Source organism: Sprattus sprattus (assembly GCF_963457725.1).
Source record: "Sprattus sprattus genome assembly, chromosome: 9".
NCBI lineage: Eukaryota > Metazoa > Chordata > Actinopteri > Clupeiformes > Clupeidae > Sprattus > Sprattus sprattus.
Genome location: NC_137928.1, coordinates 10,177,119 through 10,205,100, shown reverse-complemented (window position 1 = coordinate 10,205,100; position 27,982 = coordinate 10,177,119). Strand labels below are relative to the sequence as shown.

Here is a 27,982-nt window from a genome sequence, read left to right as displayed (position 1 = left end):
GAGAACTCTGTGCACACTAATTTGTACACTCACAAGTTGCATTTTAACTTGTACATTCCCCCTTGTCCATTTTTTCCTCACTCGAAAACTGTCAAATGTAACGTTATGAAATCGCTCTCTGCCATTATGCTCTCGCGCTTTGAATGAATAGAATGTTGCCGTCGTACATTTCAACGGTTCAAGTCGGGAGTGCAGTACTAGCAGTGAAGAGCCAGTGTGGGGTTATACCAGGATATCTCCACTCGTGGAATTCCTCTTGGCCAATCATAAATTGTTCGTCTGGACTTAACTGTTGTATAGTTAATGATAGCTAGTCGGATGGGGTCTTTTGGTAGCCTGACTGGAAAACGGAATATTTCGCGAGCCATGCTGTTGAAGACAAATGGGAAGTCTCCATGTGATGCTCTACTGCGAGTGCTAATGCTGCCTATAATAATGAAGGGTATGTAAACCTGACTCTGATGAGTGCTCTCTCCCCTCTTTCATGTCTATGGGCGAGTCGTTCTGGACCAGAGCATTATTCAGACTGCTGGAGTGTTTCATTATAAGTGAAGAGGGAAATATCTTTTATGTATGATTTATTATTTATTATTTATGGGTTCATTTTTTTTCCTCCTCTGTTGTTATTAGGTTCACCTCAAGGATTAAAGTGCATGCCCTCAGAAAAAGAAACACTGTTCACTCTTTTCTCTCTCTCTCTCTCTCTGTCTGTCTGTCTGTTCTCCCCCTCTCCCTCCCCCATTCCTCATCCTCCCGCAATGTCATTTCTTTTTGTCTTTCTCTCTTTTTCTGTCATCCCTCCACCCGACTCCTTTTCCCCTCCATCTCCTCCTCTCCGTCCTTGCCTCGCCCCGGCCGTGTCTACGGTCTCTCTACGCTCTGCAGGTATGACAGCTACGGGCGCCTGACGAATGTCACCTACCCGACGGGCAGAGTGAGCAGCTACCGGAGTGACATGGACAGCTCCGTCAGGGTCCAGACCGAGGGCTCCAACAAGGAAGACATCACCATCACCACCAACCTCTCCGCCTCCGGAACCTTCTACACGCTCATGCAGGGTAGGGACTGGACCACGGGAAACAGACAGGAAACACATATGCATGCAGCGCGCCAACACACACACACACACACACACACACACACACACACACACACACACTCCCACACAGGCACCGATGTGTCTGCACTGCACCCATGCACACACGCACACACACACACTTAAGCTCTTGCATATGCACAATTACTTCTGATGTAGGTTATTTACATGCATTCCCAAATACCCCACACATTCACACACACACACAGACAGCAACACCTTGTGTGTGACTGAGTGTTCACCAACTCCATGTCACTGTGTTAGCTCAAGTGTGTCTGGTCCATTGATGTTTGTTATGGCTTGAAGGACTGCTGCCTCATTCCCCCCCTCTCAGAGGAGCTGGTCCCTCAGCACGTCCCCTTCCACAGGTCCCCCCCCCCGTCCAATGGCAATGAGAAGAAGCTATTGATTACGCTGTCCCACACATCTCTGCTGCAGTGGGTGGAGGTGGCAGCTGGTTGGCACAAGTCACCCCTCTATTTAAAAGACTGAACCCGTGCCATGGCATTGACAGGGCGGGGGTGAGGTTAGGTGCCCGGAAGGTGGGTGCAAGTTGATGGTGAGGGGGCGGAGGCAGGCAGGGGCTAGTTTGTTCTTGCCTGCTTTGGCATTTTCATATCCTGCTTTGTGGGCCGACCTGCTGGCCCTCATTGATTGCCAATGGAGGGCTTTGAACTCGGGGCCGCCACACATCCCTCTATGAGAGGCCGTAAAGATTTTTTTTTTCTCCATTTTCCTTCCTCCCTCACTGGCTTTTGATTGCAAAGGCTGGCCAGCCCACACACATTGATCTGGGGTGGGGCCCAATGGACATTGTGTTTGTGTGTGAATGTGTGTGCGCATTGTTGGCGTGTTGGGTATGTCCGTCTTTATGTGTGTTTGCGCATGTATGCTTGCAAGTGTATGTATGCATGTTGGCATGCAAGCAAGTAAGTTCATTTTTATGCTTTTATATTTGTGCGCGTGTGTGTGTGTGTGTGTGTGTGTGTGTGAGTGTGTGTGTGTAAGTGGAAGTGACAGGTCCTGGTGGCACTGCGCTGAGGTTGAATGGAGTGGTCATCTCAGTGGGCTGACCTTGCTCTGGACATCTGCTTCACTAAGAGAGAGGCTCAGAGCCAGACAGCCCCCTACTTAATTAATAAACCACAGACACCTCCATTAGCTTGGTGGCTTTCCATTCGTTTGCTCTCTCTTTTTCTTGTCTCTCTCCCTCGCTCTTTCTTTCTCTCTCTCTTTCTTTCTTTCTGTGTGTGTGTGTGTGTGCACACCCTTTCCCCTCCCCCCTCAGTCTGTCTACTCACACACATGTACTGACCTTGTGATATGGGCAACTTGTATCCCGCTGTGTGCTTATGATTGTGTATGATGGTGTGTGTGTGTATGTATCCATCATATCCTGCTGTGTGAGTTTGTGCCTGTGTGTGTGTGTGTGTGTGTGTGTGTGTGTGTGTGTGTGTGTGTGTGTGTGTGTGTGTGTGTGAGTGTGTGTGTGTGTGGGTGTGTGCCTGTGTCCACTGTGTCCTCTCTTTGTGTCCACGCCTCAAGGCATTTTTTTTTTTACCATACCAGCTACCGTTCCAAAGCTCCCCCTCAGAGAATCTCTGTAGACCTGAAGGAGAAGGAATGTGATCTTTTTCTCCACAAAGAAGATACCATGGGAATTCTAAGCATAGCTCCGGCATGCGTTTTTCCCTCTCTTTTTTATCTCCTGTGAGCCACCGTACCTCTGTGTACTGTTTTTTCTCTCGGAGGTTTCTGGTGCAGTCACTGCTGAATCTCATGCATGCATTAGAACAGGAGGGCCCCCGTCAGAGCCGTGCTCCTACGAGCCTCTGCCGGACTCTCGTCGCTCGCTCGGGCAGCCTGAAGGGCAGCCTCTCCTCTCCTCTCCTCTCCTCTCCTCTCCTCTCCTCTGCGAGGACCCCCTGCGGCCCCCCGTACGCTACCTCCAAAGTGTCAGAACCCAGCGAGGCAGGCCAGGGCGTAAGTCAGAACAAGGTCGTCCCCCCTCACTCCTCTCCTCTGCTCTTTTCTCATCCACTTTATTCCTCCTCTGTTTGCGCAGAGTGCCACTGCTGAGCTCAGTCGAGTTCAGACTAGCTTTCGTGCCGCCTCTCCGAGGGCTCTTCTCATGTGGTGGATTTTTACATAACGTTGGTACTCATGGCCACTTAGCCAACGCCTTTATTAAGAGGGGCTGGCTCCGCTCCGTATGAAAATCGGAGGCTTCATCAGTAATCACACTCCCACGGAGATGAACCCGTGACCTTTTTTATGCTACCGACGTGGATGGCCGCATCGTCTCGGCAACTGCACTGCCCTTCAGCGTGCCAGTCGAACCCCAAATGTGTGATGTGTGAGTGCAGGCGAATCAGTGAGCTGTTGTTTGTCAAATGGTGTATCCCTCACAAACAAGTCCTGCTGTGTACGAGCCGGTGCGGCTCGCCGATCGACAGGCCCCCTCGGTCCCGTTCCGCAGGCTGAAGTGCCGTCGTGTGTCTTTTCTTTTTTTCATCACTGCAATTAGCATTTCACCTGACGAGCCGCTTGCTTACGTCTGCAGCTAATGAGGGCGGTGCTCGCTCGTTTGCCGGTGCCCCTGTCACAGTGGCGCTCCGTTGCCGGGGTGCCTGAGTGACAGACAGCTTGTGGATTCCAAACCGGTGGCAGCAGCAGCGGGTATTACTCACCGCTCGGCTGCGCCAGGACTCGGGAGCGACGGAACGCCAGGACTCGGGAGCGCCGCACTGTTCCACCACCCGGGGGAGGCTGACAGGCAGGCAGCGAGCTCCAGATTTATTTCAAGCCCAGCGGCGTCCATGGGCCAATCAGCACCGGGCTGATGGTCTTCTCCATCTATACCTCCCTCTCTCTTTCTCTCTCTCTCTCTCTCTCTCTCTCCGTCTCCTCTTCTCCTGCTCACCTTCTCTCTCTATCACTGTCTTACAGTCCTGCTCTCAACTTCTCCTTCTCCCGCTCTCTTTATCTCTCCATCCCTCTCTCTCGCTCTCTCTCTCTCTGTTATAGTATCTCTATCCATCTCTCTCTCCCTCTCTCTCTCTCTCTCTCTCTCTCTCTCTCTGTCTATCAGTCTCCCCCCGTCGCTCTCCTCATTCCTCCCAGCTTGTGTCCCATCCGTCAGGGCTGCAGGGTAGGGATGTTTGCAAACTTCCGTTTCCCTGACGACCTGCTGTCTCGCCTCACAGCAGCAAATTGAGTTTTGAACACCGCCTCTGGTCCTGCAATAACAGCTTAGGGGGAAGGAAGCCAGCGTGTCATGTCTCCCCACAGCCATTTTGAGACACTCTTTTTGTTGCTCTCCTCTGTTTGAAGTTTCCGCCCAGTTGCTATGCCCGGCATAACTGTGTCATCAGCGGAGCTTTGGAAAAGGTCATTAATCAGACGTGACTGCCTTCATGGTCGCTCCTCATCACCCAGTGACTAAGTTGACTTGTAAATGTTAGTAGATGGATCTCCGGGCACGTATCTAATTCCATACTCATGCATGATACGTCGTCAGCATGCATACACTGGAGCGAGCCTCCCCTCGTAAAGGCCATAGTGTCATATCAATGACAAGCTCAGCCTCAGCACACTGACACACACTCTCATGGTAACCTTTACCATCGCTGTAGGGAGACCGGAGCTGATTCTATAATGGCAGACCCTTCACTCCACATGCATCGCTCTCTCTCTCTCTCTCTCTCTCTCTCTCTCCTGCCTGTTATGCAGTTAATATCAAGCATGATAAACACAAGCAGTTATGGAAACATTTGTAGAACTCTGCAGACTAATTCGATGTCTTCTTTTCTCTCTCCATCTCTCTCTCTTTCTCTCTCTTTGTCTGTCTGTCTCTCTGTCCCCTCTCCACAGAGCAAGTGCGTAACAGCTACTACATCGGTCTGGACGGTTCGCTGCGGCTGGTCCTGGCTAACGGGATGGAGGTGTCCCTGCACACAGAGCCCCACCTGCTGGCCGGCACGGTCAACCCCACCGTCAGCAAGCGCAACGTGACGCTGCCCATTGACAACGGCCTCAACCTGGTGGAGTGGAGGCAGCGCAAGGAGCAGGCCCGCGGCCAGGTCACCGTCTACGGCCGCCGGCTCAGGGTACGACCAGCACCGCAGTCTTGGACATGCTCACACAGACGCACGCACAATCATTTAAAAGAAAAGCAGACGGAACGAGAATCACTGTTCACAAATCACTGTTTCAGTCAGATCATAGAAATGTAGTGGGGTACAAGTTTTAAGTTTCCAAAAAGATTAATAGATAGATAATGAAAGATAATCAAACTTAAGTACAGTACTCAAGTAAATATACTTTGTTGCTGTCCACCCCTGCACAAGACATTGCAGTGCAGTGACAAATGATTTTGCAGCTGTGCACTGCAGGATCATATACAGTCCCCTACTAAGACATCTCTAGACCCTTGCAGATCAATTGATCCATACATGTCAATATAAGCAAATGTCAGCAAAGTTGCAACACATTTTGTACAAAATATCCTTGGACTACCACACTATAAGGAAAAAATTAATGCAAAATTAATAAATTAGACAATAAAAGCTCATAATTATGCCTGCATAAACATCTTTCTCTCACAAGCACACACTCACACTAAAGAGTTAAATCACTGTTGATAAGCACAAGCATACAAACACAGACACACACAGTTGACTAATGAGGCAATAGTTAGGCTTATTTAGGCGTTTCATCATCAAGGCATCTTGTCTTCTCATGCGTGTCCAGCCGTCGTCTCTCTCTCTCTCTCCTCCCCACTGGGTTCCATGGGACTCCAGTCCCCAGCCACTCTTTTGAAAACGAGCTGCCATCATCACTACATCTGTGAGCTCGGAGGGAGCATCCATGGCTCAGCGCGTAATCACTTCTCCATTGCGATTTCCACGCTTCCCTCTCTCTCTCTAGCTCTCGCTCTATCGCTCTCTCTCTTGCTCTCTCTCTTTCTCTCTCACTCTCTCACTGTCTCTCTCTCTCTCTACCTCTCTCTCTCTCTCTCTCTCACTGTCTCTCTCTCTCTCTCACTACCTCGCTCGCTCTCTCTCTCTCTGTCTCTCGCTCTCTCTCTCTCTACCTCTCTCTTTGTCTCTCTCTCTCTCTGTCTCTCTCTCTCGCTCTCTCTCTCTCTATCGCTCTTTCTCTCTGTCGCTCTCTCTCTCTCTTCATGGAGGCGCGCTGTAGCGTTGCAGAGAGCAGATTGGACTGGCTGCACCTGTCAGGGCAGGCAGGAGAGATGGCTGTTGTGATTGGCCGTGTTCAGAGCCGGGGCACACGCTAGGTGAGGGGCGGGCGGGGGGGAGCGAAGCTAGCCAAGTCCACCCAGTCAAGGTCATACGTGTCACAGGTGAAATCCATCACAGCGCGGCTGCGCCTCATTGACCCCGGCAGGTCAGGTCGTTACCACGGGCGACCGTAAGGAAAAAGGGGGGGGGGGAGAAGGAAAAGGAGTGATGGGGAAGATGCAGGTGTCTCACAGTTTTGCTAATGGATGCTCTTCATCTTGGCTATTCCCACCAAGCTGCAAACTGTCTATGCAACTGCTGCGTTTGACTAGATACTCGGGCCTAACGTATTGCTGTAATGGTCCCCCATCAGACATCCCTCCAACATGTATTAATAAACACAGTGTGACATTAGCTTGGAGGCTGTGTGTCATAGCAGTGGTTCATTTAACAAGGCCCTGCCACCTTGCTAGGCTAAATGAGTAGCTTTGGGAAATGCTAGTATGAGGTGATGCACATTATCATAGTTCTGAAGGGTGTGTAGTGCTCAGGGAAAGAGCGTTAACTGACTTCTTGTCGTCATACTGTCATACACCTCAAAGTCTCCATCCAGGAGTTCAAGAAAGCCAGGATAAAAAGCTTCTTAAAAACGGTGCGTTGCCATTAATTTGAGCTTCGCAGTCAAACTTCTCTGAGGAGGTAGTTCAGAACCAATCAGTCTACGTGACCCAGTTGGCGAGCAGCTTTGGCATGCCGGTTCCCCCGCGCGGTAATGACGCCTGTTCTCCAGCCCTTATGGAGGGGGGACCACAGCGGCCTGCAGACCCAGCGCAGGAAGCCAGCTAAATGACCCATTTGTGACTTGAACCGTAACGCAATCGCAGCCAATAAGGGGGCAGAGCTGAGAACACCCCCTTTATCCCTCCTCTGTGCATTTGCCCTTTTCCTTGCTCTTTCTCAGGCAGTGTTTTGTAAGCAAACCTGATCCTTGGCACAGAGAGGTTTGGGATTTCCGATGCATTTTGGGGGTGAGGTGGGGTGGGGGGAGGTGGCGTGTGGTAGAGAGCTTAAAGTGGTAGCGCCTTTGCAAGCGTTAAAGCGCCACGGCTAATCGTGTAGTGGCATTGTGTCTGTGTTTCTGACACTGTCTGTTTCACTGTGGCTGTGTGATCTGTAGCAGTGAGAGGTGCTAATGTATGTAGCCGCCAACAGGGCCCCGGGGGGACAGGGACAGGGGAGCCGACTAATGGAGGCCTGGGGGGGAGACGGGCGGGGGTTGGGGTGCCTCAGAGCCAGAACCATCAAGCGACCTTGAGTCACATGTCAAGTGATATTATGTCAATGGTTGGGAGGGTGAGTGTGTGTGTGTGTGTGTGGGTGTAGGTATGTGTCAGTCTGTGGCAGTGTGTGGTAGAATGCGTTTTGCAGAGGTTGGGTAAAACAGATTAAAACGATACTCAGGGTATGCCTATGAATTATATAGGCTCAGTTTGGGTTCAAGTGTGTGTAGGTGGTTGAGTAATGATGTTGTATATACAGTAGTATTGTGTGCTTGTGTGTGTGTGTGTGTCATGGTTGAGCTTGCGAGATATGTCCCTGAAGTTAAATGGGTCAGTAGCGGACCGGCCTCTCAAACCCCGGGTGACTGTGACACGTGCCAGTTACCACGGCCACCACAGGCCAGCACATAGCACATGATTTATAGTACCTGGCTACAGAGACTCCTCTCCCCTCCTCTGCTGTCCTGTCCTCTCCTCTCCTCTCCTCTCCTCTCCTCTCCTCTTCTCTCCATGGAAACCAGGCTGCTTGTCAGGGAAAGGGCTTTCACAATGTTGCGTGAATGTGTGTGTGAGAGTGTTTGTGTGTGTGTGTGTGTGTGTGTGTGTGTGTGTGTGTGTGTGTGTGTGTGTGTGTGTGTGTGTGTGTGTGTGTGTGTGTGTGTGTGTGTGTGTGTACTGTGTGTGTGTGTGTGTGTGTGTGTGTGTGTGTATGTGTGTGTGTGTTTGTCTCTCTGTCTGTTAGTACACTTACACAGGACAGACAGAGAGACAAACATACAGACAGACTTATGTTCTGAGTGAAGGCGTGTGTATGTGTAAGTGTGTGTGTGTGTGTCTGTGTGTGTGTCAGGGAAATGTGCAGAAGGGAGGACACTGGAGTGATGTGTTTTCCACCAAAGAGGCCCACTGCTGCACAAACTGTGGATGGCAGATACACGGCCTCTGTATTGACTGTTCTCTTTTTGTTTACGCTGCGTTATTAGAAAATGCGTCCTGTATTGCCTTCAAACAAACAGGATGTGTGTGTGTGTGTGTGTGCGTGTGTGTGTGTATGCGCGTGTGTGTGTTTGCATGTGTGTGTGATGAGCCAGCGTCAGACTGTTTGTTTGCTCTAAGGAGAGACAAATCGGACGCTGAACAAATAAGATTAAAAACTCTTATCTCTGAAGTAGCCGTAACGCTTTTTATTTTTTTTATATCAGAAACTGCAAGGAGAGCAAATATTGAATTTGAGAATCAACACAAAATTACTAATTTGATTTTAATGAGGCTACAAAAAGGGAATCAAACTTATTAGATTCGTCAGGGGCTCTGAATATGCTATGAGTGCATGAATAATTGATTGCGTTGATGAAAACAAATGAGACGCCCCCTTCAACAACTGTCATTTTAATCACGCATATGATGATCTGAGCAGTCTGTGGTCGAGACGAGCAGTTTATTAAAAGATGGTTGTTACCAATCTCTGGAGTCATTGGAGGGGTTGTTTTGCACAACAGCATCATTTAATTAGTAAGTCCAATTAATGTGCAAACATTCAATACCCCTTAAGTCCCCCCTCTAGAGTGTTCAATTCCAGGGAGCCATTTTGAGATGTTTGCCTCTCTGTGCTCTCAAAAACCTCCCACAATCCTTTCTGGCCTATCTGCTATCCGTAAGCCTGACCTGTTTAAGGGAGTGTCCAATTTAAAACATTTCCATTCAGTGGGTTTCCATTCTCTCGAGGACTGGCATCTCTGCCAAAAGGGCTTTTTTTCCAGCCCATTGGGTTGCTGCTGAGCCGGGCCCGGTACAAGGATCCAGGACCCTCCCCCTCCCATTCCACTTTATGGAATTTCAGAATCCCCCTTCACCCCCCCCCCCCCCCCCCCCCCTTCTCTAAGCTGCCTACCTTTTCTCCTTTTTTCCCTCTACAACCCTCACCTCTTCTCTTCCTGATGTGACAAGGGGCCTGATTGTTGACTCTGTTCCATCCCTCTGGGTGTTTTGAACAAGGGAAGAAAAGAAAACCTCCCTCAGGTGTGTAATTGCTGCATAAAAAGAAATATGTCGGACCCAACTTTTTTGACTGATCTTCGCCACTTTGTTCATTGATCCTCGCAGTTCATTGACCTCAGCCATAAGCTTAATCTTTGTTGAAGGAGTGGCACTGATAAAAAAAAAACGCTCTGCTCTAGTAACCCTGGGAAACCATCATGTGAGCAAGCAGCAAAGGATTGTTAGGGATCGGTAACCCCCCCCCATACTTTTCAACCCCCTCACCCCAGGAGGATGCTCCTATTCATGAGACGCGTTGCTTTTAGTGTAAAGTAATCCTCTCAATTAGGTATTAGTGACATTAATTGGCCCCAGTGTAATTGTCCTTTCACAGGCGAGAGACCCCAAGAGAGAGTGAGAGAGAGAGAGCGAGAGAGAGAGAGAGAGCGAGAGTAAGAGCGAGAGAGAGCGAGAGAGACCCCAAGAGAGAGTGAGAGAGAGAGCGAGAGAGAGAGTGAGAGAGAGAGCGAGAGAGTCAAAGGGAGAGTAGAGAGACAGAGGACACCCCTCCCTCCTTCTGCACTCCCTCCCTCCACCATGCCACTGGACGGAGGCCAACAACAGCTCGCAAAGCCGTTTTAAAACTCTGTTAAGCCGCGCCAAGCTCTGTGCCAAACCGGGAGCCAAGCTGGGTGCCAGCATACCTGGCAAGAGGAGTGCAGAGTAATCAGAGTGACATGGCGATGATGGCAGTGAGAGGGAGGGAGGGAGGGAGAGGGAGAGTAAAAAAAAAAAACAGAAGGGGGGGGGGGGGGGGGGGGGGTAGGGAATGAAATATTGCAGAACAGAGGGAAGAGAGAGGCAGGCGACGTTTCATTAGAGCACATGCTCTCTCTCTCTTCCCTCGCCTAAACGCTCCAGATGGTGGTTTTAGGCAGCGGGTAGGCACTGTAATCCCACACTAACTAGTGTGCGAGACGAGGAATTTGTGGCTGTTCTGGAGTGGGTGAAGCACCCCATGGTGAAGCCTGGCTCTGCTGGTATGGCACTGTACAGCAACAATGTAATTAAAAACAGACAAACTCATTCGCAATGCTTCCTAGTCACAGTTTACACGTCAGGGATTAACTTTTAATGCAGTCCTGGCGGGAGAAGATGTGTTGTGTGTGTGTGTGTGTGTGTGTGTGTGTGTGTGTGTGTGTGTGTGTGTTGTGTGTGTGTGTGTGTCTGTTCGAATTTCATAACTAGGAACCAAAGCCATGACTAACAGCTACCATAACCACTTGATGGGAATCAGTTTCAAAGTCCTGGGCTGGCTCCTTGTGCTGTGGCTGAGGCCTCCTCACTACGCACTGGTATGTCTGCCGCCTGACGCCTATGATGAGGTGGAAATAAGACGCTGGAGTGCCCCCTTCATTCTCCCCTTCATTCTCCCCTTCACCTCCTTCAGGGAGAGGGTAGAGTGAGTTCATTCGAGGTGCCACAGACTGAGGCACCAGACAAAAGGCCCTGCCTGCCCCCCCCCCACCTCCAGCACCACCGCTGCCCCTGGCCCCCTCCCGTCTGCATTGACCTGGATGTGGCCCCGCGGGATTAGTGCAAGCAGCCCATCGATACAGCCACGCTCTGATCACAGCATGCGTCCAGGGTCAGGGGTCTGTGTCCTCCCTGCATCGCCATGGGAACCCAAACTGGCGCGGCACGGTTCGTCCAGACAGTGTTGCGAGCCGTAGCCTTCGTCTGGCAGAGCCTGGCAGCCATTGATCAGTTTGCAGTGCACACACGCATACACACACACACACTGCATGGAGAAAAAAACTGATTTTCAGCCCTGTGAACCTCTGCGAACTTCAGGAATTCCCCGGCATGTAACGGCTTGTGAAGTCTTTGTTAGCTTTTTAGTTTTGTCAAGAACAGAACACAGAAGAGGGGGAGACTAATTACTAATTAGCCTCTGAACTGTCTGGCTAGAACTTGCCTCTCTCAAGTATGAGATTAAACCACCACTTTTAAAAGAAGAAAAATCACTGACTGGTTGGAAGACCTGTCAATATTGGTCACCCTGGGCCCTTATTATTTATATAGCACATTTCATACACAGAGGCAATTCAATTTGCTTTACATAAAAAAAAGGAAAGGAAAGATAAAGACAGAGTAAAACATAATAAAGTAAAGAACATAATGAAAACAACATACAAAGAACCTGAAACAGAATAAAGTAGTTAAAGAATGTACAGAGTACATAAAATAGCATTATAAAAGTTAAGAAGTCGAGTGCATTTGACCAGTTAACAAAAAGCATCTGAGAAAAGTTGGGTATTAAGTTTAAATTTGAAATTGGCCACAAACTTGCTTTGAGCACGTTTGATATTATCAGGAAGTTGGTTCCAGTGCTGAGCAGTATAGCAGCTAAAAGCTGCTTCACCATGTTAAGTTCTGACAGTAGGTATTACCAAGACTTTTGTCTCCGATCTGAGAGGTCTAGCAGGTGTATCACATGTCTGTGAGGTTAATTAGTCATGTCCTATTCATGGTTTATAAACAAGCAGCTGTGCTTTAAAAGTAGTAATCCTAAATCCATCCTAATTTTTCAGTAACCCTAAACCCAAATGTTAGCATTCAAAACATAGAAATTATAACTGCAACTTAACATTATGCAAGCAACCGTGGTACAAGCGGGATAATGGACTTAATGGCATTCCGGTAGCAGAAAATAATGCACACGAGGTGTAACAGCCACCTCCAACCACCTTTTTCTGCTACCCGAACACCATGGCCATTATCCATTATCCTTTACATGTGTTCATGTGATTGTTATGGGCTATAGTTAATGACATGAACATTCACTAATTTGGGGAACATGGATTTGCTAGAAGCACGTTGATTAAAAGTAAGAGCTTTATTGATACATTGCAGAAATGACAAATGCATTAACACAACTGTGTGAGAGCAACTAATGACTGCTGGGTCTGGAACATCAGCCGGCCCTGAGGCATAAGATTAGTTAGCCGACAGACAGACCTTGTGCATTAGCCGGACCTGGGGCATAAGATTAGTTAGCCGACAGCCGGACCTGGGGCATCAGATGAGCCTTGAAATGTCTTTTTGCCTTTTTCCAATGTGTAGGCAACGTGTGGGATGGGTAGCCGTGTACTTCGGGTTAGCTTCCAGTCTTGTCTGAAGGGTAAAGTTCAGACATTAAGCAAACACTTTTATCCAAAGCGACTTACAGAGACACCTTGCAGCAGTTGGAAATCAAACCCATGTCTCCAGAAATCCATTTCATCTGCAGCGAGTCCACTCTGCCTCGCTTCCAAGCAGCTTTTCACATAGCCAGTACATACAATCAGCGATACACAATGCACTGCATATTGACACAATACACCTATTAATGTTAATGTCACAGTGACAACAAATACAATGACGCTAAAGTTACACTTAATCTGATAAATCTAATCCAGTAAATGTTAGCCTCTTCTTACTCTGTCAACTCCGGGCTGAATTCTTCATGGCTGCTACAAGGTCTGGCTAGCTGTATCGAAAGTTCCTGCGTACTCTCTCATAGCAGCTCTTATAGGCAGCTGGAAAACAATTAAATGAGTAGTCGAGTCAAGTCCACTTTATTTGTATAGCAGATCTAAGAAAAACAGGAGTTGCACCAATGAGTCGAGGTAAACTGATAACGAATTTAGACAAGACTGAAAGTGAATAGAGGTAAATAAACAGCTCAAACAATTACAGAGGAATAAAAGTAGAAAGAAAAAAACTAAATAAAACAAAAATAAACACTAAAAACCTAATGGAAAAACTAAACTATAAAAATAGAAGGGTAAACCACGTTAAAAGACCAAAAAGTTCAAATTACTTGATGAAAACCTTTGAACCTCAGACTGAACTAAAAGCACAAACTCAGACTTGAAATGCACTAAAAAGAGCATGACACCTAAATTGAAATTCAGTGAATGCAAGTGTGTAAAAGTAAGTATTTTAATTTTTTAAGCTTTAAGTCTCGGTGCAGGCAGCGGACACTATTCCAAGATTTAGGTCCAACAACAGAAAAAGCTTGATCAACCTTCAACCTTAGATTTAAAGCGAGACCAAGGTAGTAGTGTAGTAAACGTTTATTGGAGGATCTTGGCAGAGCATACTTCATTTGACTTGAAATATCGCCTGGAGCTAGACTTACGTACAAGCTAAAAACAAACAATAAAATCTTCAAATCAATCCTAAACTTTACTGGGAGCAAGTATAGTGTAGCTAAAACAGGTGTGATCAAACTTCTTAGTCCTTGTTAAAAGTCTAGCTGCTACGTATTGGACGACTTGCTGTTTATGAAGTGTTACCTGGCTAATGCCTTAGAATAATGCCTTTCAATAATCCACTCTGGAAGATATAAAAGCGTGGACCACCTTATCACAACCTTTTGGGGACAGGACATTTTGCACTTTCATTCATTATAGACTAGTTATTTGCAGAGAATTTACAGTGCTGCTAAACAACGAAAAGTCCACTTTTCATGCAGTATACTCTCTCACCCTCTCGTAATTGAAATCAGTGGCTAACTAAAGTGAAAGTCGCCCACGTCCTTGCAAGTTGTGCTTTTTCTGAAGGGGGAGTGATTTTTTTTTTCTCTTCTGATCAATGCACACATTTGTCTCATGCTTGAGCGGTCAGTCTCATTTTAAAGTTTGTCCAACACACAAACAAAAGGAAGCTGGCTTGTGCTTTTAATAAAATCTGTAATTATGTGTGAAACACTTCACTGACTCCTCAACTCCCTAGATATAGTCTTTGTAATTAAAATAAATAATTGTGCCTTTTTTTTTTGCCGTGTTTTGGTCGCCTAGGTAGTCACAGGTTTGTTTTTTTTCTCCCCTCCACTGATGTGTTAAGCATCCTTCCGCACACACCTTGGTTTCTCACTTCAAAAACAACAGGCAATATTTACTGTGAATTTATTCTCTGTCTTTCTCTCTCTCTCTCTCTTCCTCCCTCCTTCTTTCTGACAGGTACACAATCGCAATCTGCTGTCCATGGACTTCGACCGCATCACCCGAACGGAGAAGGTGTATGACGACCACAGGAAGTTCACACTGCGCATCCACTACGACCACGCCGGCCGCCCCACCCTCTGGGCCCCCAGCATCCGCCTCAATGGCGTCAATGTCACCTACTCCGCCAGCGGCCATGTGGCTGGCATCCAGAGGGGCACCATGTCCGTGCGCATGGATTATGACCAGAATGGCCGCATCAACTCACAGACCTTCGCCGATGGGAAGTCGTGGACCTACACCTATCTGGAGAAGGTGCAGAATGGCTTTAGTTGTTGTTGTGGTTGTCTCTGTTCATGTGATTGCCTAGAGGGTAGTTTGTCAAAGTTGGCTTATTGGTAAAAAGCACAAACTCTGACAACCGCTGACAAGAACACAGAAACAGCCACAGAAACAGGCCAGTTTATGTTAGTACGATGAATGACCTAAGAATAGGCACTCCCTAATAAAACACAGCACATAATTATGGAAGTGGGCAGTATAATATTGGTATAGATATTGGAATTCATTCATTATGGAGCCAAGATGATTTGTATAACTGTATAAGTTATAGACATCAATATCCTCCATGTGCTTGTTTTTTTACATTTAGAACATGCTGAGTTTTGCCCATCTTATCAGTAACATGGGCTGTTCTTATCTGACGTTGAATAAGGGGGAAGGGTACTTCACTTTTAACTCTATGGGCTGTTCTTATCTGACGTTGAATAAGGGGGAAGGGTACTTCACTTTTAACTCTATGGGCTGTTCTTATCTGACGTTGAACAAGGGGGAAGGGTACTACACTTTTAACTCTATGGGCTGTTCTTATCTGACGTTGAATAAGGGGGAAGGGTACTACACTTTTAACTCTATGGGCTGTTCTTATCTGACGCTGAATAAGGGGGAAGGGTACTACACCTTTAACTCTATGGGCTGTTCTTATCTGACGCTGAATAAGGGGGAAGGGTACTACACCTTTAACTCTATGGGCTGTTCTTATCTGACGCTGAATAAGGGGGAAGGGTACTACACTTTTAACTCTTGCCCTTTTGGTTGTCATTAAGCCTTCTCAGAGGCTCTCACTACAAAGACATGGAGGTCTAGTGAGATGAGCTTCTACTGCTCCACACATTGTTGCCGCAGACAGCTTGACAGCACACTTATGCCTTAAAATAGTGCAGCGCAGCAAAGAAAAAATGAAAAAAATGTCACTTTTCAAGCGTTAATTAGTGCAGAGATCTCCAGGAAGGATGCTGAGGCTATGGCTCACACCTTTTATGTGAAGATGGCAGCCGCTCACCTCGTTTAGAGATTTGAGGCTCTGACAAACACAGCTCCTAGATGGATTTTAAAGATCTCATTTGTGTACCTGAATGCGCCTTGTATAAATCAGTGGGAAGAAAATAAAATTAAAAAAAAAAAACGTATCAAATGCGGATTCAAATAGAGAAAAAAATACACTTCTATTGAAATGTACTTGTCCCCATGTGTAAATTTCCTGTAATCAAATGCATCTGTTACTGTCAGCCACTTTCACAGTAGGGGGAATTGATGGACCACAGCTTCCTATAATGTGCATATTATGTGGAGCTAAATGTACCTACCAGTGGTACCAAGCTTTTTCTAATGTGTGTTCCTGCTGTGGTCTGTTCTGAGTTAGACTTTGGCTGTGTAGCTCATCATTTAGGCCAATAGGAGGCACGCATTAGTTGTGACCTTCACACTCTCCTTGCGGGCCGGGAGTTTATCATTTTAACGGCTTAACATCTCTGTCAGTGGGGACCGGCAGAGCTATTAACATAGCTGGCTAAAATCTCTGGCGTTTGTGAGTGGTGAAATCTGTTGTCATGTGGAGTGTTAACGCTGATGTCTTCTCTCCCTCCCCACCCCCTTCCCCCCTCTCTGCAGTCCATGGTCCTGCTGCTCTTCAGTCAGCGGCAGTACATATTTGAGTTTGACAAGAACGACCGCCTGTCGTCGGTGACCATGCCCAACGTGGCGAGGCAGACCCTGGAGACCACGCGCTCAGTGGGCTACTACCGCAATACGTACCGGCCGCCAGAGGGAAACGCGTCGGTGCTGCAAGACTACAGCGAAGAGGGCTTGCTGCTGCAGACCCAGCACCTGGGCACGGGCCGGCGCGTTATTTACAAGTACGGCAAGCTCTCGAAGCTGCTGGAGGTGCTACACGACACGACACGCGTGGCCTTCACCTACGACGAAGCGGCCGGGTTGCTGAAGACAGTTAGCCTTCAGAGCGAGGGCAGCTTCACCTGTACAATCCGGTACCGGCAGCTGGGCCCACTCATCGACCGACAGATCTTCCGCTTCAGCGAGGAGGGTCTGGTGAACGCCCGATTTGACTACAACTACGACAACAGTTTCCGGGTGACCAGCATGCAGGCGGTCATCAACGAGACACCGCTACCCATCGACCTATATCGTTACGACGACGTATCGGGCAAGACCGAGCAGTTTGGCAAGTTCGGCGTCATCTACTACGATATAAACCAGATTATCACCACCGCTGTAATGACACACACAAAGCACTTTGACGCCTATGGCCGTGTCAAGGAGGTTCAGTACGAGATCTTCCGGTCACTTATGTATTGGATGATGGTGCAGTATGACAACATGGGCCGTGTGGTGGCTAAGGAGCTGAAAGTCGGACCTTACGCCAACACCACTCGCTATGCCTACGAGTATGACGTGGATGGCCAGCTGCAGACTGTCTCCCTTAACGACAAGCCGCTCTGGCGCTATAGTTACGACCTCAATGGAAACCTGCACCTGCTGAGTCCCGGAAGCAGTGCTCGCCTCACCCCACTGCGCTATGACCTGCGAGACCGGATCACGCGTCTTGGTGACGTCCAGTACCGGATGGACGAGGACGGCTTCCTGCGCCAGCGAGGCAACGACTACTTCGAGTACGACTCGGCCGGACACCTGACACGGGCCTACAACCGGGTCGCCGGCTGGAGTGTGCAGTACCGCTACGACGGGCTGGGCCGCCGCGTGTCCAGCCGAAGCACCCCGGGACACCACCTGCAGTTCTTCTACGCCGACCTGTCCAGCCCGGCCCGGGTCACGCACCTGTACAACCACTCGAGCTCCGAGATCACCTCTCTGTACTACGACCTCCAGGGCCACCTCTTCGCCATGGAGCTGAGCAGCGGGGACGAATTCTACGTGGCATGCGACAACATCGGCACCCCGCTGGCCGTCTTCAGCGGGTCGGGCGCCATGATCAAGCAGATCTTCCACACGGCCTTCGGCGAGGTCTACCTGGACACCAACCCCAGTTTCCAGCTCATCATCGGCTACCAAGGCGGCATCTACGAGCCCCTCATCAAACTGGTCCACATGGGCAAGCGCGACTATGACTCTCTCGCGGGACGCTGGACCACACCTGACCACGATGTGTGGCAGTCGCTGAACGGCAACAACATTGCGCCCTTTAACCTCTACATGTTCAAGAACAACAACCCCCTGACCAATAGCCGGGAGACCAAGTGCTACATGACAGGTGAGTGGCTATATGAAACCACCAGTAGTGCACCTCTGCAGCAGTGCTTGGTTAGCTGGACCTGATGGGGATTGGCAAATTACAGCACAGAGCTCGATCAAAAGCACTCAGCTTCTTTTGATAGACTCCACACTCACAAAGCTTTGACTTTGTTCCTCCATTTTGATGTCGCCAACCAGCATTTAAAATACACAAAAACAAGCAGCGTGCCAGTTACAGCAGCAGTTTGCAATGGAAATAGTGTTTGTGCATTACACTCTGTGCTGGCAGTGTTTTTTTTTTTTTTTTTTTTTAAAGAGGGTCCTTACCTCAGCAGGTGGGTCATTTTTCAGGCTCTCCTTTGGGCCCTGTTTGGAATGCTGCTTTTTTTTTCCTATACATTTACTTCTTCCCCCTGCCGTGCTCTCTTTCTCTCTCTCTCTCTCTCTCTCTCTCTCTCTCTCCCTCTCCCTCTCTCTCTCTTTCTCAATCAGTGGCACACAGTGGAGTACTCCCTCTGTTCAGCATTCAGCTCTTTCCCCTTGAAAAAGCACATCACTCTTTCGGTGGCTGAATGCATGGGGGGGGAGGTAAACAGGAGTGAAAGCTCCCTGGTGGAGAAGGAGAACACAATGGGTACCATACAGCTCACTGCCAGAAGCTGTTGTATCAGCGCGCTCGCTCGTTCACTCGCTCACTCGACTCCAAAGCAGAAACAGCAGTAGAAAGGACCAGCGTATAGGACGCCACTCCAAAGGGGTTGTTTTAAAGCTGATGCCTGTGTGTTTTGTTTGAGGTTCCACCATAACCTTGACCGTTTGCCTCTCATAGATGAAAGAATGTGTATAAGAAGAGTGGCATCTGGTTCTAATTTGATTAATGGCATCTTGCTGTTTTTGTATCCAAAAATGAGCAAGGGCCTTTATTCTAAACGTGGTCCGTTGCCTTTATATGCCGAATTAGTTTAATTATGATTAAGGAGGGTAGTGAAAACTTCCAGAGAAGGAATAGAAAACGGGTGACACTCATTTGTTCCAGGTGAAGTTCTCTCCCTTTTATGTTCTGTCCCTTCCTCTCTGTCTCTCTCTCTCTCTCTCTTTGTCCTGCTCTCTCTCTCCCTCTCTCTCTCTCTCCCTTTATCATTTATTTGCCATGTTGCTCTGCTGCTAAACTTCATTCTCTAACCAAAGTGAGTGCTGCACCAGTAAACCTGGCAGGCGGTCACATCACGGCCCCTCCGGCTGGGTACGGAATGCTAAACAGGCCGGCGGTACGCTCCAATATCCATGTCGAGCGCCACTCTCACCTGCCGACAGTGATTGATGGCCTTGACATTTCTATTCCGTTGCCGGAATTAAGAGAGCCGCTCGCATTGTCCTTAAACATATTCTTATGTAAAGCAGCTTTGTCAGGTGCCATTGCTCACAAAGAAAGATTTTTTTTTTCTCTCCCAGCAACACATAGCCATGCCGTCACTGCGAGGGTGTCTAACCGTGACAAGTATATTAGGCGTTGTGAAGAAGGTAGCTTATCACAGCGCAGTCGATTGGGTTTGAGGTCAAGGTTCACGTTGCACACTTCATTGCACAGATGTGGAGTGAGAAAAAATGAACACAGCCCACGACAAACAACATGGACTCTGTTTTTGATGTTCAGGGAAAGAGAAGTGAAATAACAAGGTGATAAACGTGAGCTGGCATGAAAATGAAATTTTGTGACCTGCTAAAGACCTGCAGCAGTAAGTCACCGTCACCCGTGTGTAATGCCGAGCTGTTAGCCTGCGAGATGAGCGGAGCTCGGCGAGGAGGAAGGAGAGAATTGCAGAGTTCGCCATCCTCCTCGAAACATCCATCACGTTTTAGCCCAGTGTCTGAAACTAATCAAGCGATCCCACTCTGGCTGTAAGAACAGTTCATTTCGTTTGAAGCAGCAAAAGAGAATGGGAAAGTGAGGGGGAAGAGGAACTCTGTTGAACCCGTGTTGTGTTTTCTAATGAGTCACAGACTTAGCGGTCACTGAGTGGTAAGAGACTGAAGGTTAAGTTATTGTTTTTTTCTGTCCCCTCTGCTGTCCTGCAGATGTCAACAGCTGGCTGGTGACATTTGGCTTCCAGCTGTACAACGTCATTCCGGGCTACAAGAAGCCCGTCTTGGACTCCATGGAGCCTTCGTATGAGCTGATCAACACACAGATGAAGACTCAGGAGTGGGACAGCACCAAGGTAAGACGGCACTCCCTCATCCAGACATCTCTGCCTGTCCATTTAGTCATCTGTCTGTACCCTGCATTTTGACATGAGCTCCAGGCTCTAGACAGAAATTGTCAGAAATTGCCCCTTCTCCCCAACACACTATTCAGGACTTCCAAATCACCGAGCAAACCTAGACTTTCACTTCTGGCTCTACCTCTTTTTATCTACTCTCTCCTCATCTCTCTTTTATCAGTAGCACTCACTCCTTCTCCCTTGCTCAGTAGCTCTGTCTCTCTTTTTTTTATCTCTCTCCTTCCGTCTCTCTTGCTTCGTGTCTCTTTCTGAGAGCAGAGGGGAATGGGGGTCAGACTCTCCCGGAGCCCTTCTAATAGTCGTGCCATTAGGGAAATTCACTCCACTTTTCCTCTGCCAGCCCCCGCCATCGATTTCATCTTCCCCTTACAACCCTCCCGAAACCTCCTTGTGCACACATATACAAAACACACAAACACACTCAGACATACAACCCCCTCCTCCACACCCACACCCACACACACACACCCACACACACACACACACACACACACACACACACACACACACACACACACACACACACACACACACACAGTCACATAAGCAAACACCCATGCATCAGCAGAACGCGGGCATCTATCAAACCCAGCGAGTTGCCTTTAAGCCACCTGAATTATTGACGAAGCGGCTGTTGTCTTCGCGCCGCGTCAAGTTACAGCCGTAGAGTGCCGTAGAGAGGAAGCCGTGCCAGGCCACCGCATTTGTTTGCTTTTCATTAGGGATGCACCGATCCACTTTTTTCACCTCCGATACCGATACCGATATCTGAGGTTTATTTATTTATTTATTTATTTTTAAATTGTCACCGATACCCGATCTAGAAATGTCTTCAATATCGGTACCGATACCGATACAAATATCGGATCGGTGCATCCCTACTTTTCATATGTAAAGACACCACTGGTGCCAGCCGAGCTACCCGCCTGCAAACCCGCGCCCAAACAAAAACACCAGGTCTAGAGGGAGACAGAAGGCACGTGAGCTCACAGGCTGATTCTTTTAAAGGCCTCTTTCGTAATGATGAGACAGGAAGGTTGTTTGGTTTGACAAGCAGGCGTTTGCTCGGCCGATACGGCTCTCGTGTCAAGTTAGACCCACCTCTCTCTATTGGAGATACGAACACAAAGAGTGTCGCCCGCGAGTTCTTTTGATAGAGAGGATACAATAAGGAGACGAAGAAGCCTGCGGGGCACAGGGGTGAGGAAGAGCAGGGAGAGGCGCCAGGCTTGATAATATGAAATGATGAAACAATAACTGTTTGAAGCCTCGCTCTTGTTGACAAGATACATAAGGGTCTCAAACATTCAAGGAAAATGGAGAAGTATGCGTTTATAGAAGCTGAGATAACCCTGATGTTGGAAGCACAAGAGATTTTTATTAAGAGTGTTTGTTTCATGCCTTGTAATGCATTTGTTGAAGTCTATCTCAAATTTGGAGATGTTGACGGCTTTTACATGACACATTGAAGGCCCTTATAGTTATTTTACAAAATTACCATTTTTTTTTGCCTCTTTTTCTCCCTGAAAGCTCAAATAAAGCTTCTTGTTGCTTTAACCAATTCTCTGAAGGGAGGCCGTCATGTTTATTTAATCTTTCACCGAACCCAGCTGTTCCATTTGTGAAACATGATGTGTTCAAAGCCCATTAACTATTTAAGCGTATCAGACGATTTTAGTGTGTTCTGGGACTTGTGCAAATGAAGTAGGAGAGAGTGGAGAGAGAGCCCGTGCCAGACACCCACCATTGAGAAGTGAGCTCTGCCGGCAGTTTTGCCCATCTCTGGGTCCACAGTGTGCTCAGTTCAGAGAGGTTGGCGATTCAAATAAACGGCCATGCTTTCCATTTCACAGCAGATAATCTTCTGTGGACGCGGCGGTAGAGCAAATAGCGAGAGAAGTGTTTGCCTAACCCTCATTATGTTCCTTTCCGAGATGGCAATGTGAAAGAAATAGGACAGACTTAGTCATCACTCTCTCTCACACACACACACACACACACACACACACACACACACACACACTCTCTCTCACACACACACAAACACACACTCACACACAGACCCATGGGAGGCCTCCCCCAGCAGCCTTCTGCTGGGACGGCTTGTGTGCCGGTCTCCCAGGAGTTTTGGAGTTGGCTTTGCCAGATATGGAGTCTCTTTCTTTCTCCCTTTCTTCTCCCCTCCACACCCCCCGGCTCTCCCTTTCTCTCCCCCTCTCTCCTCCCCTCCCTCCCTTGGAGAAGCTAGAAGCAACAGAGGAAAGCTTTAGACCCATTCAGACAACCTTCCTTCCCCCATTTCCATTTCAAATGGGGACCCCGTCTTCTTCCTCCTCCACGCCCAGAAAGTGCTGTAACAAACCCGCACTGTTGGGGCCACCCCCTATGTTATATTCCATCTGAAGTTAGAAGAATGGACCGGGGGAGAGACAGAAAAAAAAGAACGAGAGAAGGGAAAGAAAGGGAGAAAGGGGAGAGCGAGTTTTGATCTGTGTAACAGTAGCCAGCACACCATATAAATCAGCCTCCCCTTCCTGCAGCTAATCAGAGCCACTTGTTCTGCTCTTTTATGAGGAAAGGTAAATGATTTTAATTAGCTGCTAAATGGCCTTTTTGGGCAATATGATTATGTGGTATTTATGGGGCTTTTCAAGCAGCCATATAAAAAATAGACAGCGGAGACGGACTCCATGCTAATGTTCCCCAGGCTGCAGAGTGGAAGGAGCTACATGTTCCCCACCGGGCCTTGAGGGGGCGCTGTTGTGCTCACATGCTCTTGGCTGTTTCAAGGTCACCAAGTTCTTCTCATCAGATGGTAGCAATGAAGGTCGGTGGAGATGATTCAGGAAGCCAAGGCTCCATCATACTTATTATCTGTCTCATCCCCCCCCCCTCCAAGGCGGCACTTTGAAGTCACGCGAGGCTCTGTCGGGGGGCCGCGGGCAGCAGAACAGCTGCTCTGGGCAACTGGTGGGGAAGATACGGTGCTCTGGCGTGAACATGTAAACAAGGCCAGTGCCTAACAGTTACTCTTCCCTGACAGGAAAGAGAGAAGATAAGACAGAGAAAATGTTGTTCTACAAAGTGTTAATGTTCTCAGGTTCACCAGCCACCCTTAACGGATTTCCACCATAAACCATGTATAATAATGCAGGTGATGTACTACGTGGCTTGAGGCATTAAGGTTATCTAATGTAGCAGTGGGTTTTGAATCTTCCCTCTCTCTGCCCTAAAGGGAATCATATTAAAGGATTTGACATCAGACAGGGTGACTACTAACCCAGTTCCCTCATAGCTTTTCACAGCATGGCTCTTTGAACTGTGGAGCCTACATGACTGTTGTGCAGGGACATATACAACATGTATAAACATAAACATATGAATGCACAGTATATATAAGTTACACCCACAAATGTTATAGAGATGTTATTACACTTTTTAAATGTAAGAATCCCATAAACACTATAACTGTTGCCCACCACGAATGTAATAACCCATTTCCAACAAACCTAATAATCATTACGTTTGCAGGACATTATTACGTTGGTGGAAAAGTGAAATTTCTTTATTGCATTCAATTCCCACAAACGTAGTGACAAGCGTAATAATTATGTTATAACATTTGTGGTAGGCAGTTATGTCTGTGGGATTATTACGTTTAAGAAGTACAGATTTGTATTATGTTTGTGGTTTATTATGTGTGTGGGTGTAACATACCTATACACACTAAAATCCAATAGAGAGCATTAAGTGTGAAGACGATGGCGTCTCGTTCTCTTGTTTGGCCCTGAGGTGGCTTGCTGTTGTCTGCAGCTGCAGTGAAGCTTTTAATAGCTGGCTAAAACAGGGGGTGTTGAGTGTACTAGACAGACATGCCCTCCAGAATCCCTGGCTTGACCACCACACACGCACACACATACATGCACATACACACACACACACACACACACACACACACATGCACGCGCTCAAAACTGTTGTTTGCGTCACAGGTCGAGTTGACTGGCCCTTCCTCAGGCACTTTGATAGATGAGTGGCGGAGTGGCTTTGGCTATGGGTCTGGCTGTTAAAAACACACTCACCGACTCACACACACACACACGCACACACACGCACACGGATCCCACAACCCCATGGCCTCATGGGAGACTGGCTTGTGGTTAGTGGAACATAGCCTGTAAACAAACTTTCAGCAGTGCCCCCCACCGCCATTCCTTTGGGGCCTGTTGGGCAGCTGAATCCCCAGAAGCCTGGCCGAAGCATCCCCCTGGTGTGATGGTGTGCTGCCGGGTACATCAGGAAGGGGACGGGCGACACAAAAGCCTGTAGGAGAGGTCACTCCAGAGTCCTCCCCTAGGGAAGGTGAGACGGAGAAGGAAAGGGTGTGAAATGGAGAGGGAGAGGGGATAGTGAGAGGGAGAGGAGATAGTGAGAGGGAGAGGAGAGGAGAGGGAGTGAAGGAAAGAGAGAATGAGAGAGAGAGAGAGGAGGGGAATGGAAGGAGAGAAGATAGGGAGGGAAGGAAAGAGAGAGTGAGGAGGGGAAAGGAAGGGGAGAAGATAGGGAGGGAAGAAGGAGGAGAGGAGTCCTAAAGGCTCTTTATTCCCTTCTTTTTCTTATTTTCTCTCTTTGACTGGATCTGAATCTCGTTCTTCTTATCCTCTCTCCACAGGGCAGAGAGCACAGTGGCCCTGTGGCTGGGGAACTGGGACTCAGCCTCAGCTAGTGCCTTTGCCTTGCCTTGTCTCTCTGTGTGTGTGTGTGTGTGTGTGTGTGTGTGTGTGTGTGTGTGTGTGTGTGTGTGTGTGTGTGTGTGTGTGTGTGTGTGTGTGTGTGTGTGTGTCCGTGTGTGCGTGTGTGTGTGCGTGTGTGCGTGTGAGTGAGTGTATGCGTGTGTTGGTCCATATCTAAAATATTCAGATCAATATTCATCTATAGGAGAAATATCCATCTATCTATCGCTGCCTTTGCCTTTATCTATCCATTTATCTCTCTCGTTCTTTATTTCTTTATCTTTAAGGGGTTCTGTATCAGTCCTGCATTCTTTCTCCATCTGCTTCTTCTTCCCAATTTCTCCATCAAGCTTTATCTCTCCTCTTGAGTCAGTATTTCCCCTCTCCCTGTCTCTTTTGTCCCTGTCTCTCTCTCTCCCTCTCTCTCTTCTTCTCTGTCTCTCTCCCTCTCCCCCCTCTCTCTCCCTGTCTCTTTCTCTCCCTCTCTTTCTTCTTCTCTGTCTCTCTCCCTCTCCCCCGTCTCTATCCCTGTCTCTTTCTCTCCCTCTCTTTCTTCTTCTCTGTCTCTCTCCCTCTCCCCCGTCTCTCTCCCTGTCTCTTTCTCTCCCCCTCTCTCTCCTTGTCTCTTTCTCTCCCTCTACCCCTGTGCGTGTTCAGGGTTGAGAGGGAGGGGAGGGCCAGCTCCTGTCGTGTGACATTAGGGGACAAGGTTGTGTATCCGCCCCTGGAGAAGTCTCTCGGCTCACCCTGCCCGTCTGGCCGCAGGAGTCACACGCTCTCCTCCTCCTCCTCCTCCTCCCCAAAAAATCTGCCTGGCTTTTGTTTTTCATGTTTGGAAATGTCACAGCCTGAGACACGGCGAGGGTGTCACAGCTGTTTGTACCATTTGAGGGCATGTAGTGGAGTAATAGGGAAAAGAAAACAGACTGTATTTATAGAAAAACTACAACTCCCTTTCCTGTTCCCGGCAGTGAAGATGAAAAAGTGTGTTTTAAGGGATATGAAAAGAAGCTGAGAATTTTGCTATTTTATGTTTGTGGATAGTTTATTTGAGGGTTTTTAATAGAACTAATTCGTACTCCCGTTTCTAGAGGAAAAAAGTATAAAGAGCCCTTGATGCATACGTTTAAAAAACATTAATTGTATTTTCACTTTTTTTACCAAAACCTGAAGAAAATGTGACGCTTGAGATCTGAGTATTCACCTTAAACATGAAAAAGAATGGCTTATGCCAAAGCCAAGGGAGAAAAAATGTTTGAAATGTTTGAAGTGTTAATGAACCAGCGTGATTCTCACACGGAGAGAAAGAGAGGGAATAAGAGACAGTTTCCCTGCTGTGACTTCCAGCACCCCCCCCCCCCCACCCCCCACCCTCCATTTCTGCTGAAGCCATCAGGAGGCACAGCTTACACCCAGGAAATGGAAAGCTGTGAAGGCTTGAGGAGAGGCCAACGCTCAGGAGGCCTACTGCAGTAGATTCACAAAGAAATCATTTGTTTGGATTACTTTTCTGTAGTGCGACCACACCTCAGACTTTACACTGCAGATACACCACCTCTCTTTCACTTCCTGTCTTTCCCTTTTTATTTCCCTGTTTGTTTCACCTTCTCCACTTTTTTTCTTGAATTTGTTCTTCTCACTCTTTGTACCTGTAAGCTGCTGTGAAATGTACCTTTATGGGTAATTGAGTTTTCTTGTGTTTGTGTTGCAGTCATTGCTCGGCGTGCAATGCGAGGTGCAGCGGCAGCTGAAGTCGTTTGTGCGACTGGAGCGCTTTGGCCAGATCTACCAGGCAAGCAGTGCCGGCTGCGTGCCGCACAAAAACGACAAGGCTTTCGCCACGGGCACCTCCATGTTCGGCCGTGGCTTCAAGCTGGCCATACGTGAAGGGCACGTGCACGCCGACATCATCAGCCTGGCCAGCGAGGACGGGCGGCGGCTGGCGGCGGTGCTGGACGGCGCCCTCTACCTGCACGAGCTGCGCTACACGGTGGACGGCGCGGACACGCACCACTTCGTCAAGTCGGGAAGCGCCGAGGGCGACCTGTCGATGCTTGGCATGACGGCGGGCCGCCGAACGCTGGAGTCGGGCACCAACGTGACGGTGTCGCAGATGAACGCGGTGCTGGGGGGCCGCACGCGCCGCATCACCGACGTCACACTGCAGCACGCCGCGCTGTGGTTGTGCGTGCGCTACGGCAGCGGTGCCGACGAGGAGCGGTCACGCGTGCTGGAGCTGGCGCGGCAGCGGGCTGTGGTGGGCGCCTGGGCCCGCGAGCGACAGAGACTGCGCGACGGGGAGGACGGCTCGCGGGCGTGGACCGGGGGCGAGCGGCAGCAGCTACTCAACGGGGGGCGCGTGCCCGGCTACGATGGCTACTACGTGGCCTCGGCTGACCAGTACCCCGAGCTGGCCGACAGCCCCAGCAACATCCATTTCATGCGACAGAGCGAGATGGGCAGGTGACATGAACACGGTGAACGTGACGCCGCTCACCCTCCTCCGGAGAGGGGAACTGACTGGACACGACACTCACACATGGACAGCGTCATTTAAGGACTTCTTGCCAAAGACGGATGTTGTTTTTTGTTTTGTTTTGATTGTTTTAACATGTGACCACTTCATGTTCTTAATTATCATGTGTCCTCAGACTGTGTGTTCATTTTTTTTTTTACAAACGGACAAACTCTCGGTTGCATCAAGAGTTTGCTCCTCTGATACAGTAGTGCCCTTTTATCATGCGTTACTTTTGTTTTCCATTCGGGAGTTCCTTACCAGTCTTTGCCCTTCAAGTGCGGCTGCTAGAGGACGATGAGTCGACCCAGCGCTT

General features: G+C 48.5%; 1 protein-coding gene across 2 annotated transcripts in view; it reads left to right on the top strand.

Annotated features, from left to right (window-relative positions):
- tenm4 (teneurin transmembrane protein 4) overlaps positions 1–27,618 on the top strand; it is a gene marked incomplete at both ends in the record, with an annotated part of 136,886 nt that extends 109,268 nt beyond the window's left edge. For both annotated transcript variants that reach the window (XM_080845311.1, XM_080845310.1), the window contains 6 exons: positions 886–1,058; positions 4,970–5,205; positions 14,606–14,902; positions 16,538–18,155; positions 20,213–20,355; positions 26,863–27,618. In XM_080845311.1, the coding sequence (XP_080701437.1) occupies positions 886–1,058; positions 4,970–5,205; positions 14,606–14,902; positions 16,538–18,155; positions 20,213–20,355; positions 26,863–27,618 (3,223 nt within the window). The remainder of the gene's footprint in view (positions 1–885; positions 1,059–4,969; positions 5,206–14,605; positions 14,903–16,537; positions 18,156–20,212; positions 20,356–26,862) is intronic.
- Positions 27,619–27,982: the final 364 nt, after the last annotated feature.